Here is a 22,833-nt window from a genome sequence, read left to right on the forward strand (position 1 = left end):
AACTAGAAACTGCAGGTACATTATATGACAGATTTTTAATCATTTTTAAAAGGAATCAGTTAACTATTATGTCTCTATAACCTGTAAACAGTAATTTCAGCAAAAAAAAATATGTTTCCTTTACATCTTCTTTAACCACTTCCCTACCGGCCCATAGTAAAATGACGTCCACAAAGAACCTCTGCCGTTCTAAGTGGACGTCATATGACGTCCTGGGCTTTGTGGGGGGATATCTGAATGATGCCTGCAGCTAGAGGCATCAGTCAGATATCCTTCTAAACTGCCGGCGATTCTGCACAACGTAAGAACGATCATAGCGGCGGTTCCGCCGCTAGATCGTTCTTACAGGCGGCGGGAGGGGACATCCCCCCCCTCCCGCCGCCATCCGGTGCTTCTCCGGGCTCTCCCGTGCCATCGGGGGCCCGGAGAACGAATCGTCCGGCGCGCGCAGGAAGCATAGAGATGACTGGTGACCAGATGGTCACCAGTCATCTCTATGACCGTCGGAGGACCCGGGCGCGATGTGATGACGTCACGCCCGGGTCCCCGTAAGTAAACAAAGCCGCGATTGCGGCTGCTAAGCAACCACAAGCATGAGATCGGTGAATTTTTTTCACCGATTTCATGCTTTCCAGCCTGGAGGAGAGATGTGGGGTCTTATTGACCCCGCATCTCTCCATAAAGAGTACCTGTCACACACATTCCTATTACAAGGGATGTTTACATTCCTTGTAATAGGAATAAAAGTGATCAAAAAAAAAAAAAAAAATTAAAAAAAAAGTGTAAAAAAAGAAATAAATATATAAAAAAAAAGAAAAGAAATAAAATTTATTTTTTTAACGCCCCTGTCCCCGGTAGCTTGCGCGCAGAAGCGAACGCACACACAAGTCCCGCCGACATATGTAAACGCCGTTTAAACCACACATGTGAGGTATCGCCGCGTGCGTTAGAGTGCCAGCAACAATTCTAGCACTAGATCTCCTCTGTAAATCTAAACTGGTAACCTGTAAAAATTTTCAAATCGTTGCCTATGGAGATTTTTAAGTACCGAAGTTTGGCGCCATTCCATGAGTGTGCGCAATTTTAAAGCGTGACATGTTAGGTATCTATTTACTCGGTGTAACATCATCTTTCCTATTTTACAAAAAAATTGGGCTAACTTTACTGTTTTTTAATTTTTTTAATTCATGAAACAATTTTTTTTCAAAAAAAAGGCGTTTGAAAAATTATTGCGCAAATACCGTGCAAGATAAAAGGTTTCAATGACCGTCGTTTTATTCCCTAGGGTGTCTGCTAAAAAAACATATATAATGTTTGGGGGTTCTGCGTAATTTTCTAGCAAAAAAATTATGATTTGTACATGTAGGAGAGAAGTGCCAGAATAGGCCTGGTATGGATGGGTGTATAACTGCCCGGTATGGAAGAGGTTAAGGACTGCAAGAACACATAATATGAAGAGAAGGAGAGGGGGAAGTGTTCTGTAGTTAGGCAACAATGCAGCCAATAGATCAACATGAAAACCAGGCATCTAGTATTCTTAGAAAGTGATGTCAGCAATGGTGTCTTGCCTTTATGGATCTCGGCACCTGTTGACATTAGGGGGGGGGCAACAACATAGTACAAATTTCACATGTAGCTCAGTGAGCTGCTCTCCATTCCACATCATGGAAGTGGTAAAGATGTGGATACAACAAGCAAGAGTATAAATATGAGTGGGGTTTGCCAAGAGATGAGCAAAGCTGAAAGCTAAGAAGAGCAGGTTTCACATATTCTAAACAAACGCATTTTGCACAATGGAAGAGGATGTACTTTTAGAGAAGTTTCCCACAAAGTATCCTAGAAGTAAAATATTAAAGACTAAAGCCATGTTTTAGTGTTCACCAACACATGCAGCAGCTGTCAGCGTTGTATAAACTGTCTCTAGCCTCAGCTACACACACACACATACACACACACACACACACACACACACACACACACACACACACAATAAAAATAGCACTGTGTTCCCGCAGTGGGATAGGAAGAACATCAAGTCAGGCTGAGCACTGATTAGCCATTCACAGGAAGCTTTGTTTTTTCTGAACAAATCATTATGTCATTAACCTGCCTCACCCAGAGGAAGCGTTTTATCCCTTAAAATTGGGGGGGTTGACAGGACAGGACAGAAAATAGCAGTTATACTTAAGCTGGATACACAATATGACGTCCATTGCGGCGATCAGTGTGTGGTGCCGCTACACCGATCTCGGTAAAGAGCCTCTGACGGAGTCAGCCGTGTCCAATCACGGCTGATCACAATGTAAACAGGAACAGCCATTGATCAGCTTTTCCTCACGGAGCCGCCAGGACCACCAGGGAAGCCCCCCCCAACACGTGGATGGCCAGGTACATCCCCCATGGCCATCCACATATGCCAATGCCCACAAATGGGCACTGACTGGCACCATTATGGATCAGATCAGTGATGCCCAGCAATGCCACCCAGTGTCACCTATCAGTGACACTCATAAGTACCCATCATTGAAGAAAACGTATTTATTTACAAAAAAAAAAAACACAGAAAACAAAGAAAAAAACATACATACATACATACATACATACATACATACATACGCAGAGGTGACCAAATACCACCAAAAGAAAGCTATATTTGTGGGAACAAAATGATAAAAAAAAAAAATTGTTTGGGTACAGCATACATAGTTACATAGTTAGTCAGGTTGAAAAAAGACACAAGTCCATCCAGTTCAACCACAAAAAATAAAAAAAACAAAATAAAAAACACAGTACAATCCTATACACCCAACTCCATACCCACAGCATAGCACGACCGTGCAATTGTCATTCAAATTGCGACAGCACTGAAAGTTGATAATTGGCTTGGACAGGAAGGTAGTGCAAGTGGCTGGTATTGAAGTGGTTAATATGTACATCGTTGCTTGCGTCAGTCAAGGTGCATTCAACAGACAAACTTTGGCTGATTTAAAGAGTAGAACATGCTCACATTACAAAGTGAATTTGCACTGCATGAACATGCTCTACCTTAGAAAATTAACCCCACCATAAGAATATGAATAAATCAGTGCTGCGATGGACACCAAGTTGGCCACATATTTTTTTTTGCTGATCGAAAAAAGAATCATAAGATTTTTTGTACTCGCCGTAAAATCCTTTTCTGTCGTCCATGGACGGACACAGCTTCCTTAAATCTTAACTTGTGGGTTATGTTCCGTCTATTAGGAGAGAACTAGGCAGACATGGGGCGTCCCCAAGCAGTGTCAAAATAACGAGGGGTGGGAACAGCAATCAAAAACTAACTTCACCCCAAACAAACAGAGCTCCTCAACTGAGGAGTTGCAACCTCAAACAGCTGCCTGCAAAACCATGCGGCCAAGGCAAGCATCCAAAGATGCACTCACGTCAACCTTGTAAAATTTGGAGAAAGTGTGAAAGGACGACCAGGTCGCCGCTAAACACACCTGTGAGACAGACGCATGATGTTGGAAGCCCAGGAGGCACCAATTGCCCTGGTCGAAAGCGCTGTAACAGGAAAGAAGCGCTCTCCCCTAAGGGAATAGGCCTGGATGACGGTCTGCCCGATCCACCAAGAAACGGTGGCCGACAGGACCGCCAGGCCCTTCTGTGGACCAGTCAGCGACACAAACAGTGAGTCTGACCTCCGGAGAGCACCTACCACGTCTAAAGTATGTAGCGCAGCCTCTCTGGGATGCGATAGCCGAGGACACAAGGATGGAAGTACAATGTCCTCATTTAAGTGAAAAGCCGAAACTACCTTCGGAAGGAAGGAAAGGCTGTGGGCGTAGTACCGCTTTATCCTTATGGAGGACCAAGTATGGAGACTTGCAAGACAAGGCCGCCAATTCAGAAACCCTTCTGACCGATTTAATGGCAACTAGAAAGGCCATTTTCTAAGAGAGCATCAAGAGAGGAATTTCCCTGATGTTCTCAAAGGGAGGTTTCCTGAAGTACCGAGAGCACCAGATTCAAATCCCACGGAGGAAGAGGTGGTCTAATTGGGGGGACCGCATGTCGGACCCCCTGCACAAACGTACTTACCAGTGAATGAGCCGCCAGGGGTCGTTGGAAGAAAACAGCCAAGGCTGAAATCTTCCCCTTAATAGAGCTTAAGGCAAGTTTCTGATCCACTCTACGCTGAAAAAACAGCAGGATCCAAGAAACCGAATACGCCCTCGGGCGCCAATCCATCTCTTCACGCATATAATTGTAACAAGTGAAATATTTGCGCTGTAAAGTGTTATACAAATTAATGTGTGTGTGCATATAACCACATACATATACAAGTACAAGTACAAAAAATGGGTGGGGAAAGTCCAAAAAAGGGGGAGTGACACTAATATACCAGTAAACAATATTGTTGAATAGTCATTAATCGAGGGCACAGTGCTGAAGAGGTCCAGGTACAACAAAATCCAACCATGTAGGGGTGCAGTTCATCAATACTTTATCCAATCAATAACGTTGTGAAGTGAAAAATGTTGAAAAACACAACAATAAAAATAAAATATAAAAATAGAAATAAAAATAAAAATAAAAATAAAAAAATAGGAATAAGGGTCAAAGTATTTCAGAAGAAGGAGGCCTTGTATCCAAAAAGGGTGAAAGATAGAGAGTGAGCCGTAACCAAGATCTCATATATGCACCTCTAGTGATCCCAGCAGCTCACCTCTAATCTGGCAAGCTGGATTAAATCGGCCTGATCCTGATGGGTGTGGTCCGTTGTTGAATATCACATACGGGTCTCCATAAAGTGTATTACATGAAAAAGTAAAAGGAGTAGAAACCAAATGGTGTGATAACGTCACAGAGAGGGATAGCAATGTCTTCTGATTTAAACCAGTGGAGATGCACTCACATGCGGGTGAAAAAACTGGGGCTCTTATCCACGAACGCCGAGCTCGTCAGTCCCTCCTTCCTCTCCCTTACTGATTCTCCAGGGTTAGGAGTCCCGTGTCCCCAATGGTTCACGAGTCGGCTCTTGTTATGTATGAGGATCTCGGTGGTGTATGTGGGGTAAGAGAGAAGGACAAGCCTGATCGTGTGATATCATCAACAATAAACAAAAAACCCCCCAGGAATGCCCAGGTAGTAATGCACTCACATGAACAATATAACATAAAAGACCTTCCTCCACGAGTGCGGACTCGCAATAAATCTGTGCCTCCAACACTTCCCCTCTATCTGTGGCTCGGTCCGGACACTCAGATGTGGCAGTCATACATGGGGGGAAGTGGAATAAACAACCACAGCGTAGCCCAGTCAGACGTGAAAAGTTTATTTTAAAAGCACTTAAAAACTCACATTTAAAATCGAAATTGCTGCATCAATCCGACGAGTGGCGAACTCGTATATCCAGTGGTCGGATGCTGGAGTGTGTCAAGCCCTCCAATCATCACGCATATAGATGTAGGCCTTACAAGTGCGATGGTAGATCTTCCGTGAAGATGACTTCCTGGCCCTTAGCATGGTTACTGAATTTGACAGACCACGGTCCCTTAGTACCTGGCTTTCAAGAGCAATGCCGTTAAAGCCAGCGACTGTAAAGCAGGATGAAGTATGGGACCTTGCGACAGAAAGTCCTCCCGCATTGGACGCCAAAGAGTGTCAGCCACCAGGTGCACAAGGTCGGCGTACCAGGGACGCTGGGGTCAGTCTGGGGCGATTAGGATCACCGGAATCCCCTCAGCCTCCACTCTGTGGAGCAGACGAGGAAGTAACTTCAGTGGGGGAAAGGCATAAAATTAGCCGCTACTGACCCCAAGGATCCACCAACACATCTGATGCGTCTGCCGAGGGATCTCTGGACCTGGCCACAAACCACGACACCTTACGATTAAGTCACAAAGCCAGGAGATCTACATCTGGCGTGCCCCATCTCCGGCAAGGAGTTGAAACCATTTCCCCTCGGTCCAGCATCTGGCGACTTAGATAGTCCTCCTGGCAGTCTTCTACGCCTGGAATGTAAACAGCCGTTAGAGCCAGCACGCTCTTTTCGGCCCATCTTAGGATGGGAGTGACCCGACGCTGCAGCAAAGCCTTTTGTTCCTCCTTGATGTTCGACATATGCCATCACCGTGGCGTTGTCCAACTGTGTCCTGACTGGACGCCCTCGTAGCCTGATCGCCCAAAGTTCGAGGACGTTGATCGGTAGAAGGGATTCTTCCGGAGTCCAGCGACCCTGGGTTGACTGAACCCCCCCCCAGACTCCCCATCAACCGGTCAGGCTGGCGTCTGCCGTAATCACAGCCCAGTGGAAAGGAAGGAAACGACTTCCCGGACTGAAGGGCCGGGGATCTCAGCCACCAACTCAGAGAGGCCCTGACTAGGCGACTCACCCAAATCTGATGATCCAGAGACAATGGAGATTTGTTCCCTTGGACAGAATCTCCTTCTGCAAGACTCGAGTGAGGAATTGGGCATACGGTACTGCCTCGAAGGAGGCTACCATGAGGCCCAGGACTTGCATGCAGAAACAGAGACACGACCATTTGCAGGATGTTGACAACCTCGTCGTGGTCTGGAGCGTCTGCAACTTCTCCAGAGGAAGAAAAACACCGACTTCTGGAGGTTCAGCACCCAACCAAATTCTCGAAAAAAGACTGACTGGTTATAGACACGTCCTCTAATTCTGAGCTTGAAACAGCTCTCAGAAGATCGTCTAAGTAGCCCACTATAGAAATGCCTCGGAGTCTCAGCAAAGCCAGAATCGGGGAAAGCACCTTGGTGAAAACTCTTGGTGCCGGCGCTAGACCAAAAGGAAAGAGCCACAAATTGATAGTGGTATACCCCGACCACAAAACGCAGGAACCTCTGATGTCCGACGCAGATGGGGACATGCAAGTATGCGTCCTTGATGTCCAAGGATGCCAGAAAGTCCCCTGGATGGAGCGCAGCGACCACCGAGCGAGCCCATTCCATCCTGAATTTTCTAACCCTCACAAGGCATTGAGGGCCTTAAGGTCTAGGATTGGACAAACTCCATCCTCCTTTGGGACCATGAACAGAATCGAGTGGAATCCCTGAAACCTTTCCAGCATCGGTACAGGTATGATTACCCCGCACCTCAGTAAGTCCTGTACTGCCCCCGATAGGGCATTCCGACGAGCCGGAAGGAGAGGAAGATTTGGAGGGAAAGAATCTGTTTGGTGGACAAGAAAGAAACTCCATCTGGGGTGACCACTTTGCAAACTCACTGGTCGGAAGGCAGGGAGGTCCACCGAGCTGCAAACTCGCGAGGACGTCCCGCCCCCACCCAAGAATCGAGTGGTGGCAAAACTTAATGCAGTAGCAGACTTGTCTGCGGGCTTGGATTGCTTGCGCACCCCGGGATGCTTCCGTCCCCCAGCTGGACCCCTGTCGGCTTGGGAGGGTCTGCCAGAGGGCCCTGACTGACGAAAACACCGCTTTTGTGCGGGAAAAAAAGGGCCCCGGGTTACGGTGCGGCTCCCTACTTTTAGTGGGCTGAGGGAGAAGTGTGCTTTTACCTCCAGTGACAACCTTAAAATGTCCTCCAGCGAGGCACCAAAGAGAGTCCCACCATTGAAAGGTAAATCCATCAGAGCCTTCCTGGAAGCTCGGTTCGCGGACCAGCATTCTAGCCATATCAGGTGGCGCAAAACCACCGCAGATACAGAGGCCCTGGAGATTGAAGGGGCCGCATCCAGGGTTGCATCACAGATGTACACAAGGCCCTGCACAGCTTATCAGCCAGTGTCACACATTCTGGGGGGAGCTGATGCTCCTCCACTGCCTGGTGCAACATTTTAGCCCATTCAGTGAGTGTCTGAGACAAAAGTCGCAAGCATTATTGGCCGCAATGCTGACCCCAGCATGGTGAACATGGAATGACTCACCGCTTCGGACCTCCTATCAGCAGGGTCCTTAAAGGCAGAGGTCCCCTCTACCAGAATAGTGGTTACCTTGTACAAGGGGGGGGGGGGGCATAATTTCAAAAGGCTATCTTTGAATGGGTAATAGGCCACTATGCACTGAGGGACCACAAAGGACCTCTGCGGCCATTCCCAATCTATGAACTTGTCAAAAAAGTTTCATAAGGAAAAACCTCAATAGCGCAGGTCGGTTTTGTGAGACCCAAAAAGGACCGACCCCACAGTGGATGTCCCAACTGTATCCTCCAGCTTAAGGGTGACTGCGTTGATAAGTGACCCCCCAGGAATGCCCAGCTGTTCCAACCTGTCGAAACAGGAGGAACTTTCCTTACCAGTCCATGCGCGGACTTGCTGGTGTGTTCCTGACAGACCCACAGCCGAACAGTTCGGAGTGGCTGTCGGCCATGGTCCACTGTGACTGAGACAACAGCAGCCCAGTCATATGGGAACCCCGGAGCACAGAGCTCACCAGCCACCCCTGGAGCAAACAAGGCATGTCGTGGCCGACCCAGCGCGTAGCCGAGGTCTGCTCACGCTCGATGGCCGGACTGGGGAGACTACAAGGATCTATATTATCCAGCCTGCCACCCAGTTGGCAGTTGATAGTAGATCTCAAGTTTAAAAAATAAAAAAAAAAGTTAAAAAAAAATTCTTCAGGACTCAAAATGGGCCCAAAAAAAGGGAGCCAGGTCCTTCTCTTCTACTAGGCATAAAAAAAAAACAAAAAAAAAAAAAACACTGAGCTGCTGGCTACAGGGTGAGGGGTTATGACCGGAGGGACCGCCCCCTGGGTGGGGCTGTTCAACTCTGTTAAAGTTACATGTATTTAAATATCTAACATGTCTGCCTAGTCCTCTCCTAATAGACGGAACATAACCCACAAGTCAAGATTTAATGAAGCTGTGTTCGTCCATGGACAAAAACAGAACAGTTTATTCGCACAAGTGATCGGTGCCCCGCAATCCTACCCACTGTGTCATTTGTTTTCTGGGACTCCCCAGGTATGTTCAATTTAGGGGTGCACCAAATGAAAGATGAACTAGGCCGAAAAATCGATACAGTTTTAAAAAAAATATTTATATAAGAAATTGTATTAGGCAACTTTTTAATATCAATTTAAATTAATATGAATTTATTGTTGCCCATTATTCGCACCTTTAGTGCAAGAAAACAAGAAAAATGCAGTCTGTGGTCTCTAACCATCTGATACAGGAGATGGTCAGAGACTGCAGACATAAGACAGGAGTTCGATGCAGCATCACCAGTACCCGGATCAGATTTGAATTGCCCGGGCCGCAGTAACAATGTTCCACCTCCTGTGATCACGTCACGCTGATTCAATATCCTACCATTGGATCAGTGTGCTGTCTGTCACAGGAGGCGGGACATGGTTACTGCCGCCTGTGCAATTCAGCTCCATGACACACGGAGATCACAGCTCCGTGGGAGGGAAAAAAAATAGGAGGGAGGGAGGACTGGAGCGAGCCAGAAGGACACCATGCAATGGGCAATACCAGGGGCGCTGCCTCGCCTTATTTTTGGTTCCATTATAGGCAATATTTTACTTTCGGTAATGTGCCAAAAACTATTTTTTTTCTGCAGTTTTATTTTATTTTTTTGGCTGCCAAAGTTTCGGTGCATCCCTAGTTCAATTCCTATCACCCAATGCCCAGGAAATGCCGTTCCGGCTCTCTTGTAAAAGCAATCTGAGCAACCGACTAGCTCCTGCCTTCCATAGGCTGTCCCATCTCACCGATAGACCCCCAACGACCAGCCAGCGCTTCCGGCGGCTGAACATAGAGGAAGACAAAAACTGGAACCACTTTGTCCACCTCTGATATAGGAAACAAGAAGTTAAGGCTAAGCATACGTCACGTCTGGTTTTCCCAGCACCATTTAATAAAATAAAGATAAATAAATAAAATATAGAAAGCACTTGATCACGCCGACCTTGGGTTCCTGCCTCCTCGAGTGCCCCCACGGAAAGTCGCTTTCCATGCGGGCATGCTCCCGAGTCCTACTGCTGTGACCATTGACACAGACAGCAAGACTTGCCCCCCCCGCGCCACTGGATTTGACAGCAGCCGGAGTCAATGGTTCCTGCTGCGCTCGTCCCCATCGCTGAAATGATCGGTCTCAGGTAAAAAAAAATAAAAAAACACAACAGCATTAAAGTGGAGTTCCACCCCCCCCCCCCCAAAAAAAGGAACTTCTGCTTAGCGATGGTGACCCCCTGACGTGTCACATTTGGCGTGTAATTATTATTATATTTTTTTTTTTTTTTTTTTTTTTTTAGGGGTGGGGAGTGGATACCCTCTTTTTAGAGGCATCCAGCTCCTACTTCCTCCAGGGGCTCCGCAGCCCCGGAAGGAAGTTCACCTCTCCCTCCCTGCAATCTTCTGAGACATGTCACAGAAGATTGCCTGGCCATTCACAGTGCGGCTCGTGCATGCACAGTGTGTGCCCGGCGAGTGTGATTATTAAAAGTCAGCAGCTACACCTTTTAATTATTTCTTTTTTCAGCTGAACTCTGTGTTACCCTTAAACCCTTAAAACTAAAGTCATCAATACAAGTCATCATAAAGGTGATCTCACAAGTCTCATATTAGACAGGCAGTATATAAATCAAGCTGTCACAGAAGTTTAAAAAATAAAGATAATAGGGCTTTATATAATGTCCTCAGTGGAATATTTAAAGATCATTTCCTTTTACAATCTATAAAAGGAAGTCAATAACCAGCTGCTGTAGACTTCATCCGCTCTGAGATTTGTGACAGGTGTCCATTGCAGTGCTTCCATGTATACACAGCAATGATTTGCTCACACAGCTGACAATCAAGCATACTTGTGGCCTTTGCCAAGTAAGGATATGAAGTGAAATACTCTAAGGCAGGGAGCTTCAAACTACGGCTCTCCAGCTGTTGTGGAACTACACATCCCAGGAGGCATTGTAAAACTCTGTCATTCACAGACATGACGGGAATTGTAGTGCCTGAGCAACTGGAGGGCCATTGTTTGAAGACCCCTACTCAGGGGTAATGCACAAGAAAATAATGAATAAAAAATAAAATTAAAATGCTGCATAACTTCACAGAAATAAAAACAAATCTTCAGAATCCTGACGGGGGCATCCAACGACCATTCTTTAACCACTTTGCGCCGGCAGTACGTTATATGATGCCATGGACTAACTTTCAGTGGCAATATCTGAATGATGCCTGCAGCTACAGGCATTATCCAGATATTTTTTTTCTGCTGGCAATTCTGTGCACCATAAGAACAATCATAGTGACAGTTATGCCGCTTGATCATCCTTATAGGCGGCGGGAGGGGACGTGTTGTCGTTCCCGTCCCCCCCCCCCCCCCGATGCTTCTCCGGTCTCGCTTGTGCGATCGGCAAGCTGGAGAATGAATCGGTCACCAACGTAAAGCAATTTGTATTGGGGGGGGGCCTCTCCAGTAAAGCATACCTTACATTTTTAGAAGGTCACTTGTAGCTCAGGAATATGACCAGCCGGTCGAAGTCTATGCAGTTGATTAGCCTTGGTGCAGCACTGCACTTATAATGCCTGATACAGACGTGACAAACACTAAAGGACCTATTTATAGCAGAAACTGATATCACTATCTGTTCTTCCCTGGACAATGCCATGTTTACTTCACACCATGCCTGCCTTTATAAGCCATTCATAAAACTCAGGCAAACACTACCCAAAGTGGTTCCTGCTGAGATTTGAACTGTGTGTGGGCAGGCTGAATGTATCAAATTGATCGATCAACTTGGGTATAACCAGCCTGCCGGATTCACTTGCGATTATAGATAGCAATAATCACTGTCTTCTCCCGGCGAGGACGATTGCCCTTGCAATCAGCACTGTCTCAGTTGATAGGGGAATCGTGCAAAATTTATTTTCGGCAACCCGTATCTATGGCCTGCCTAACACTGCAGAGAGTGCTCTGTGATTGGAGGAGAGGTTGGTTATTTTATTCATTTGAATATAGCTTCAAAACCAAAAGAAAGTAAAAGTGCTAAACACATTGCAAATCTGTATTTAAGCCCAGGTTCACACTGGGCTGCAGGGATGAAGCCGTGCGAGTTCAGCTAAACTTGCAAGATTTCACTCCCGCTGGCAGTCCCGATTATGGCCGCGATTTAAGAGACATCTGTGCAGGTTTCTGCACACGTCAATGCAAATCGCGGCCCGAAATCGCAAAAAGTAGTACAGGAACTACTTTTTTTTTTAAATACGATTAGGACAGTGCCATTGCCAACAATTGCCGCCGATTTGAGATGCTCTTTGACATGTGAAATCGCATCTCAAATCGTACCCAGTGTGAACCTGGGCTGAACATCACTTTGTTTAATAAAATGTGTTTGACAGGTGTAAGGCTTTATATATGGGCCAGTGGTCATCAACCCTGTCCTGCAGGGCCCACTAACAGGCCAGGTTTTATGTATTACCTTGGGGAGATGCAGTCTAGAATACTGCAATCACTGAGGAGCAAATGATATCAGCTGTGATGTATTTCAGTTATCTTGCAAACCTGGCCTGTTAGTGGGCCCTGCAGGACAAGGTTGATGACCACTGTATGGGACCACCCATTGTTGGGGAGAGTTTTAAGCCCTTGTTCACATTTGAGCGACTTGACAGGTGAAATCACATGACAGGTTGCATTCTATTGCTGTTCAAATTGGTGCAAAGCCAACTTTGCAGTGATGCATCAATTTGAAAAAGTAGTACATGCACTTCTTTTGGCGATTTCTGGAGCAACTTGAATAGACATCTGTGCATAAAGCCGTACAGATGTCTTCAAAGTCACACTGACAGCTTTGAAATCGTGCCATTTTAGATATAGATGCACGATTTCAAAGCTGCATTCAATGCGCGACTGAGGGCTAAAATGTCCGGAGACGCCTTAAAAAGCCGACGTACAGCTACTACGGCTCGTGCGGGGGGGCCAGCCTGCTGCAGTATAACTGCGGCTGCTGGTCCGGAAGCAGTTAAAGCAGAGTTCCACCCAAAAGTGGAACTTCCGCTTAATCCACTCCTCGCCCCCTTACATGCCACATTTCGCATGTCATTTTTTTTGGGGGGGGGGGGGTGGAGTGGGGACTTCAGCCCCTCCCTGAAGGCGATCGCCTGGGACAGCCGCTCGTGCATGCGCAGTGGGTGCCCGGCCGTGAAGCCGAAAGCCGTCACGGCCAGGTGCCCACACTTAGAATGAAGACGCCGGCCGGAGAGGGAGGGAGAGGAGCGGAGCCCCGGCGCGTCGCTGGAACGTGGAGCAGGTGAGTGTATGTTTATTAAAAGCCAGCAGCTACACTTTTGGTAGCTGCTAACTTTTAATAAACATTAAAAATGACTGGAACTCCCCTTTAAGGGCTCTGCGCTGGGAAGATTAGCATCTGGCTGGAGGCTGATAGACTAGCGGTAATATAAAAAAAGGTATTGCAATCAAATTTAAAGTCAACATTTACCAATATTGTTCATTATATTGAAAATGAAATCCATGCAAAAAAAGTATTTATACTACAAAAGGGCTAATTTTAGTTTTTTTAACCCCATCATTACAATAAAGATAAAAATAAAACCACTAGGGTTATCTACTGGCAACATCTTTTCCAGGACAGCCACCTATGAGAGAGCTCAGCTCCCCCCTTCTAAAAGGACACACACCCCAGCCCAGAATTAAAAGCACGCTTCCCCACTGGCTCCTCAGTTCTTCAAGAGCAACTCCGACCAGCTGGGGAGATATAAGAACACATCATACACCAGGGTTTGACAAATTTGCTTGGAATCTAGGAGCCAGCTAAAAAAATTCTTGTCGCAATTGCGACTGGGCGCCCGGATTTTGTCGAGCCCTGTCATACACCATAAATTACTTTTGATGGTTCCTGAATCAGGAAGTCAAAAGTAAAGCAAACCAGGATGGGTACACAGTGCTGTCCTGAAAGACTCCTGGAAAAGATGTTACCAGTAAGTAACTCTAGTTTTCCCATAGCGTCTTTCAGGACAGCCACCTATGAGAGGATAAGCGAGCACTTAGCCCCCATTCACATCTAGGCGTTTTAACGCCTGTAGTGCTACGCCGCTGCCGCCAGAGGGATGAAAACACATGTCCCTCTATGGAGATGGTTCACATGTCCACGCCGGACGCCTGTCGCCTGAAAAAAGGTCCCAGACCTTTTTTTCAGGCGGCTTTCGGCTAGGAGATGGGAAGCATCTCCATAGAGGGGGGTCAATCTGGGGCACATCTAGGCGGACAATACCGGCGTTTTGTCGCCGCAAATCGCGGTACAAAAAGCCGCTATTTGTACCGCGATTTGCGGCGACAAAACGCAGCGAATTTGTCTGCATAGGTGTGAATGGAGCCTAAACCTTAGATTGGGACTATGGCTTGCAGGACCCTGTATCCAATGAGCCTGATCCCTTTGCCGACAAGTTCAACCTGTAATATCAGGCAAAAGGTGGGAGAGCTGAACCACGTTGCTGCTGCACAGACCTGCCCTGGAGTAGCAACAGTCTCTCTGAGAACTCCCTAATATATAGGCTTGACCGATGATTAGCTTATGCCATCTCACCCAGCTACTGCTAGAGATTGTATCACTTACTTTAGCTCCTGTAAAGAACAAGGAAGGAATCATCTTTTCGACCCACAAACTAAACGTTTAAAAGGGAGGTCCCCCAAGGACCTGCAAAAAGTAAAATTAGGTCCCATTTGGGAAACCGCAGACCTAGAACTGGCCCAGCCGCTGCAAAGCAAACCTGTAGGACCGATGCCAAAATTGGAATCTGAATCCATGACCCCAGCGCTGCTAGGCTGGTGAGCCAATTACTAAGCCACTGTACTGCCCATTACCGCAGCATGGATATTACCCGGACTGAGAATCCCTTAGTCTTTAGCGACTCCACCTTAGTGCCGCCTCTTCCCCTGGGGCAACTGTCAGGACCAAGAACCATGGCCTTTCGAGCCAGTGCCAAGTTATTTCCAGAACTTTGACTGTGGTCCCCCACTCCTCAGATGAAAATCTGCTCAGGGTGGAAGAGTAGACATGTCCACTGTGCCGCTGGGATGGCAGAGTTCGACAAGCCCTATGCCAATCTGGCCTGACTTACCGGCACCGGATGGATGCTACGCAGCAGCCTTATCTAGCTTTTGGATTTTGTCTTGAGCAAGAAAAAAAACATCTGTAACACAGGAAGCAGACCAAGCTGGGTTTTCCTACAATTATGAGCCACCACAGGCCCTCTAGGAAAGGAAAAAAAGAAAAACCCAACCCGTCAATTCAAGATACCAGGGTTAACTGCTGCCTTCTCCCACTCCGACCAGCAAGAGGGAACAGCACCTGTGGAGCCAGGTCCCTCTTCCCTTAAGATGGCTGATGCCAGAAGCTGCCAGGACGGCCCTTGCCTGACACACTCCTTCCGCAAAAAGCATGGCCCTGACTCTGGAGCCTCCGGCTGTCTGTGCAAACTGTTTGGCTCCCCACCAGCCAAAGCCCGGCCTGCATTCAGTATCCAGAAGCTGCGAATCAAAGAGAAGTGCACACATGCGCTGGCAGTGACGTCACCCACCACACAGCCCCGCTGGGGGTTTGCAGACTCCTCTTGAGCCTCCACTAAAAACCTGAAAGCGGGCCCAGATATAACCGGTACATTGGAAATCATTGGGGTACAACTTGTCATGTGACTTTGCAGTCCCAAGTCGCCGACTGCCTAATAAGGGGGGGGGGGGGGGAGCAGCACACAGAAAGTTTTTACCTTTGTGCATAGAAGTAGAAGCCTTTAAATGCTGCTGACCTCTAAGTTTGGGGCCAAAATTTCTGGTAAGAAAAGAGACCTCTATGTTCAGTGAAGGAGAACGGGATTCACTACAAGGATTGCCGATATCTCTAGTTCACCTATCACAGGATTTTAGCTAATAACGTCTGATATTCAAGTGGACTTTCTTGCAGTATTTGTAGGCACATACAGTATGACATGAGTGTTGTCTCTGGTTTTGACAGGTACTCACTCCCACTTCTGCCCCGAACACTTAGGCGATCCAAGCAGAAGTTTGACCCCCATCTCTTTCCATGGCCTCTTGGGACACGTCACATGTCCCAGGAGCATTCAAACAACATGGCCTGGGTATGCACAGCAGGAAGCCAGCTGTGAAGCTGCAAGTCGGCTTCCCATCATTGGCATACCTGCACTGGAGACCCAAAAACTGGCAAAGAACCAGCCTGGGTGAAGACAGAGCTGGATCCCTGGACAGGTAAGTGCCCTTTAATTAAAAGTCAGAAGCTACAGGATTTGAAGCTGCCAACGTTAAGATAATTCCCCCGCCCCCCCCCCCCCAGGGACTGAAGAACCGCTTTACATTAGTACTGTACCATTTAGCATGCACTTATATTAGGTACATATAGCATACTTCATGCCTGCGCTATAGCCGAAAGATGGCTACAGTGCAGCTCTCTCATTCTGGGAGGTCGTCCTTCCAGAACAGCGCCAACTGGGTCACGCATACAGTGCCGTCTGATCGCTGTGTCCAGACACAGCTGATCACAGATCAGGTTAAAAAGGGCCAATCACAGCAGCCCTTTACCATGCGATTAGCTGTGTCCAATCACAGCAGATCACATGTAAAACAGACTTGCCGGTTATCGTCATTCCTTTCCTCGCGCTCTATAACAGCGTGAGAGGAGAAGAGAAGAGACAGTGTTCTGTCAAAAGAGCCAACTCGTCAAAATCTCCAATTACGTCACCTCCGGTGACTCGCCAGCAGCAGTAATTGAAGCTTTTGAGAGAACACCAGTGTTTTGTCAGATTAGGTGACCCGTCAGAATTGGTAACGGAAGTGACGTTTCATTGCGACCATCTTGCTACACCCTGAACTCCTCCACAGTAAGGATACACTGAGAAGGGGACAAGCGGACATCTTGTTACACCCACTGGAGTTTTGCATTTCAGTTATTTTTAACAGTAAATGGAGCTTATAAGGTTAAATACAGGATTTAGAAATCCGGACGGACTATTTAGATGTTGAATTTTAAAAGCAGAGGCAAACCTGTTGATCTCACAGGTTTGCTAATGTGACAGAACACCGCTGATTTTAGAATTCAACATCTAAACAATCCAAAGGATTTCCAAAGCCTGTATTTCACCATATAAGCTCTGTTTCCTGTTAAAAATAATGCAAGATGCAAAACTCCGGGTGGGTGTAACAAGATGCCCATTTCTCCATGTATCATTAGTGTGGAGGAGTGTAGCAAGAAGGCAGCGGCGGCACGCAATTTCCCTTAACAATTCTGACAGGTCGCCTAATCTGATGGAACACCGGCAGCGTATACTGTACACTGCAGTAGACAACTACTTGGTTGTTTTGACAGAACTCTGACTAAGGAGTAAAAAAAGTTGCCACCACCTTGGAGGCGGCCATGTTGTTGGTTAGTATCGACCAGACTAACAAGGTCTATTCATTATATTGTGTACTGTAATGTATACGCTACTGGTGTTCGATCAGAATATCGATACCCATCAGAAAATGCAATGGAAGTGACGCTGCAAACAAAAGATGCTTACAGCCCATGCGTTACAACATGGCCGCTACGCATTCCAACAGGTTTTCTAATTTGAGAGAACACGAAGGCAGCAGCGGAAATCTTGTTAGACCCAGCCAAGTCTTGAATTTCACACTTATTTTAGCAGTAAAACTCACCTTATATACAGAGAGAGGATTTTTTAAATGTGCTATACTGTTTTGATGTGGACTTTGAAAAGTACCAACAAGCCTGCAGTGAGAAGGTGGCGACGGCCATTTTGCTACACCCCGTACTGCTCAGCGCCAAACTGATAGTCATAAGGCACATTGTTAGACTATTTCACAGCGACCAAGTGAGGGTGTCAATTTTATTATACAAGGCATGTTTACTGCTAAAATAAGTATCAAATTTAAGACTTGCCTGGGTGTAACAAGATGTCCACTGCCGCCTTCGCGTTCTGCCAGATTAGGAAACCTATTGGAACGCATAGCAAAATGTGCAATATAAGCATTTCTGTTTGCAACGTCACTTCCGTTGCATTTTCTGATAGAACACTGGTGTTCTGTGAAAACAGCCAAGTCGTTGAAATCTGCAATTACACAGTGCAGTACAGATTTACACAGATAAAGCAAAATTATCATCAGTAGCTGGATTATCATTGAAGATAAAAAATAAATAAACTAACAAAAATGTTTTTTTTTTTCAAAATTGAAATGTTTGTTTCGAAAAAAAATAAAACGAACACACACAGTGGTGATTAACCACTTGCCACCTGCCCACCGTCAAATGACAGCTTGGTGGTGCAGCTCTCATTCTAGGTGGACGGCCTCACAGAACGACCGCGCTCTCTCTCGCACGCGGACACGGCACAGCCGCGGCTCTTTAACCATGTGATCGGCTGTGTCCAATCACAGCCAGTCACATGTCAACATGGATATGCCAGTAAGCAATGCTACTCGCCTCACACAGAGAGTGAGAGGAGAGCCGATCCGCAGCACCTTCTGACAAGGGGACATCTAGGGATGTAATCAGGGCACTGATTACACTTAAAAGCGGAGTTCCACCCAAAAATGGAACTTCCGCTTTTCGGAACACTCCACCCCCTGTCACATTTGGCACCTTTTAGGGGGAGGGGGGTGCAGATACCCGTCTAAGACAGGTATTTGCACCCACTTCCGGGCATAGACTCCTGTGAAAGTCATGCTACTTCCCGCCCCCCGTCTTCTGGGAAAGACTGTTCCCAGGAGAGAGCGGGACCAGTTACAATGTGCCGCGCGCATGCGCAGTAGGGAACTGGGCAGTGAAGCCACAATGCTTCACTTCCTGATTCCCTCACCATGAATGGCGCGGCGGCAGCAGCCCAGGGACGAGTGAATGCTCGGCTGCCGACATGTAACGGACAGGTAAGTGTCCTTTTTTTAAAAGTCAGCAGCTGCACTATTAGTAGCTGTTGGCTTTTTAAAAAAAAAATAATAATAATTCGGGTGCACCTCCGCTTTAAGTGCCCACCAGCGCCAGCAATGTGTGCCCACCACTGCCTGCAATCAGTGGCCATTAGTGATGCCAGTCCGTGCTGTCCAACGCCCATCACTGCTGCCCATCAGTACGGCATATTAGTGCATCCTCATCAGTGAAGAAGAAAACTTACTTTTTTTTACAAAATTTACTGACAGAAACTAAGAAAAACAATTTTTTCTTAAATTTTCTGTATTTTTTCCCAAAAAAACAAAACAATTCCACACCAAAAGAAAAGCTATTTGTGTGAAGAAATTATATATAAAAAAAAAATAATCACATGGTTACAGTGTAGCAGGACCACGCAATTGTCATTCAAAGTGCAACAGCGCTGAAAATTGTCCTGGGCAGGAAGGTGGTGTAAGTGCCAGGTATTGAGGTAGTTAAAGGGATAGCGCACCAATAGGTTATGACACAATCCCTAATATAAAACAGACTGGGGCCCCAAACCTAAGAAATGAGTTTATAAGAGGGACTCCATGTATGTAGAGGGCGATCCCATGACTTCTGTCCAGTCCCCTCCCCCCACTTCCCTCTTACCTTCAAGGCAAACTTGTCCCCAGTCTTCTTGCTGAAGATTTCCAGCACCTTGCCATTGATGCCCAGCCCCAGGACCTGGTTGGTCACTTTGTAGTCATCGGTGATGGCGTTCTTCTTGACGGGCACTATAGATTTGAACTGGACCTGCTGTGGGGAGGGCTGTTGTTGTCCGGGGGGCTGGCTTAGTGTCGGAGGGTTCAGGAAAGGCAGCCCCGGGTTCATCATGGTGACCACAAGTGGTGGAGGGGGGGATCACTCCGTACTATGTGCTCCGCTCAGGGTCCTCAGACTCTACCAGACCAATCTAGAATAAACAGGGGGGCCACAGCTCGAAGGGCCCCTGAGCTCACGGATATCCTGGGATCCTATAGGGAAGTGGGGGGGGAGGGGCCCCTGAACCTTCGGCTTGGTTGCGGAAGACGAAAGTAATCGATCACTCCGAACAACAAGGTCGCGGCTTCGGGGAGACTCAGCCAAAGTCGTGGAAATGGATTGACGAGCCGCCGGTTCCCCGCTCGGGTCCAGGCCGACCTTCCACAGTAGAACGGCGAGGACTACAAAATGTTCCAGCGCCGGATCACTTCCACCATTGACGTCACAGCCTCGTACTGGACTCCAGCAGCCGCTCTTAAAAGGGCCAATGGCTTCTTAAGGCGCTCACCAAAGACACGGCGGAGAAATGGTGGGCCCTCCCTCCGGCTTGTGTTTGTGTGTGTGCCAATACCTGAACAAGAACCGAGTTCCCTAGGACTGCAAGAGTTGTCAGTGTTATTGGAATGTGTAGTAGGGAGTTGTCTCATTTCCTTAGAGTGTTATGTATGGTGTAAAGCCCCATTCACACACCGCATCGCGTTTTTTCAGGCTTTATTTGTACGTTTTCATGCAAAATGCATAGGACAGTCCATTTATTGACAAAAACACCAAAGAAGCTCCTGCATCTTTTTTTGTAGAGCTGGGCACATTTTTAACTACGCGTTTCAACTAATTTGTCACGCGTTTTGCCAAATGAGTGTTTGCTTGGTGTGTTGAAGAGGAGTTCCCCCCACCAAAACATTTTGTAGCTGCTGACTTTTTAACATTAGGACACTTACCTGTCCTGGAGTCCAGTGATGTCGGTACCGCAGCTGATGTTTACATCAGATGGTCGGGTGCCACTGCCGCCATTGCTAGTAAGGGAACCCGTCAGTGTAGGGAGGAGGAGGGGGGGTGGCGAGCTACTGACGTACTTCGCAGTGGCCCAGTCTCCCGGAAGTGGGAACAGAGTACCTGTAATAAAAACAGGTACCCCCCTCCCCCATAAAAGGTGCCACCATGGGAGAAATAAGATGAGTGGATGTTCCACTTTTGGGTGGAACTCGACAAGAAAAGTGGGCATTAAAAATTTAGAACCTGCTCTATTCTCATCATGAAAAATGATCGTGTGTAGGCTTTAACAACAGGGAAAAAACGTGCATGCTCAGAAGTAAGTTATGAGACGGGAGCGCTCGTTCTGGTAAAACTAGCGTTTGTAATGGAGATAGCACATTCGTCACGCTGTAAATTATTGCATAGTTTAACCACTTCCTTACTGGGCACTTAAACCCCCTTCCTGCCCAGAGGACTTTTTGCGATTCGGCACTGCGTCGCTTTAACTGACAATTGCGCGGTCGTGCGACGTGGCTCCCAAACAAAATTGACGTCCTTTTTTTCCCACAAATAGAGCTTTCTTTTGGTGGTATTTGATCACCTCTGCGGTTTTTATTTTTTGCGCTATAAACAAAAATAGAGCGACAATTTTGAAAAAAAAAATATTTTTTACTTGTTGCTATAATAAATAGCTCAATTTTTTTATTTTTTTTTTATCCTCAGTCTAGGCCAATTCGTATTCTACATATTTTTAGTAAAAAAAAAAATCGCAATAAGCGACTGGTTTGCGCAAGAGTTATAGCGCCTACAAAATAAGGGACAGAATTATTTTTTTTTTTTTTTACTAGTAATGGCGGCGATCTGCGATTTTTATTGCGACTGCGACATTATGGCGGACACATCGGACACTTTTGACACATTTTTGGCACCATTCACATTTATACTGCAATCAGTGCTATAAAAATGCACTAATTACTGTATAAATGTGACTGGCAGGGAAGGGGTTAACACTAGGGGGTGAGGAAGGGGTTAAATGTGTGTTCCCTATATAGTGTTCTAACTGTGGGGGAAGGGGGGTGACTGGGGGGGGGTGACCGATCTGTGTCTCTATGTACAAGAGACACAGATCCGTCTCCTCTCTCCCCTGACAGCACCGCTGTCTGTGAGAGCCGGCAATGAGAAATGATCTCATATGTAAACATATGAGATCATCTCTCATTGGCCGCACAGATCGCCTAGCAAACGGCCACTCCGATTGGCCGTTCACGGCGATCTGTGATTGGCTGTGTCCAAGGGACACGGCCAGCACAGCAGTTCCCCGCTGCGCGCTCGGGAGCGCGCGCGGGGACTGCGGAAAGGGGCGGACGTCAAATGACGGCGCCCCAGAGAAGTAGAACCACCCTGCGGCCGTATATAGTCGTACGGCCGTCGGGAAGTGGTTAATGCAGCGCATTCTTTTCTTCTTTATAATGCTACACTAATCAAATTCTTTTGCTGCTGATATTCTCACAGAGTTATGACAAACTTGTTTCTTTATTATTTCTCGTGATCTCATGAATAATATTTATTTTTTTGTAAGCCAGATCTCCCTATAATTTTTTTTATTAATTTTTACAATCTTTTAATGAAGATCTTTTTGGTTATTATTTGGATAATATATTAGACTGATTTCCATTTTATTTATTTGGAGTGTGTCAAGTTACCACAACAACATTATTATTTAGTATTATTTACCCTCAAGGAGGTTAGTGTCCCTTGTTAATTTGAAAATGTTTTTTTTTTTTTTTAAATGTCCCTGCCTACTCACTAGCGAACTCTCTATTTTGAATAAAAACACATGGTAAATTTTTGACTGTAAACCAAAAATCCATTTATTCTGGCTCAAAAAAAATGAAAGGTGAAGGCAAACCAAAAACTCAGGTAATAAAAAAAAAAGAAGCCAGGAAGGCAGCACTGGAGACCCTGCTTGAATTTGTGTAGACAGATCCCACAGCAAACAACCAAGGATGTGAATAACACAATTGGGACCATGAGAAGCACATATCATAGTATTATTTTCTTGTCATCTTTGTAGCCTTCCCTGCAGCCTTTGATAACCGCGTCTTCGGAGGCTGTGCCCCTGGAGGAGAGCTTGTGGCAGGAGCAGGAACAGGAGGAGCGACCTCCACAAGGTCTGTGTAATCCGTGAGCTTCCCC

At 46.6% G+C, this 22,833-nt stretch overlaps 1 protein-coding gene across 1 annotated transcript in view; it reads right to left on the reverse strand.

Annotated features, from left to right (window-relative positions):
• Positions 1-20,127, reverse strand: part of MAPKAPK2 (MAPK activated protein kinase 2) — an 86,487-nt gene extending 66,360 nt beyond the window's left edge. The window contains exon 1 of the mRNA XM_040337533.1: positions 19,513-20,127. Within this exon, the coding sequence (XP_040193467.1) occupies positions 19,513-19,737 (225 nt within the window). The 5' untranslated portion in view covers positions 19,738-20,127. The remainder of the gene's footprint in view (positions 1-19,512) is intronic.
• Positions 20,128-22,833: the final 2,706 nt, after the last annotated feature.

This window comes from Rana temporaria, chromosome 2, assembly GCF_905171775.1.
Source record: "Rana temporaria chromosome 2, aRanTem1.1, whole genome shotgun sequence".
In the NCBI taxonomy this organism is placed as follows: Eukaryota; Metazoa; Chordata; class Amphibia; order Anura; family Ranidae; genus Rana; species Rana temporaria.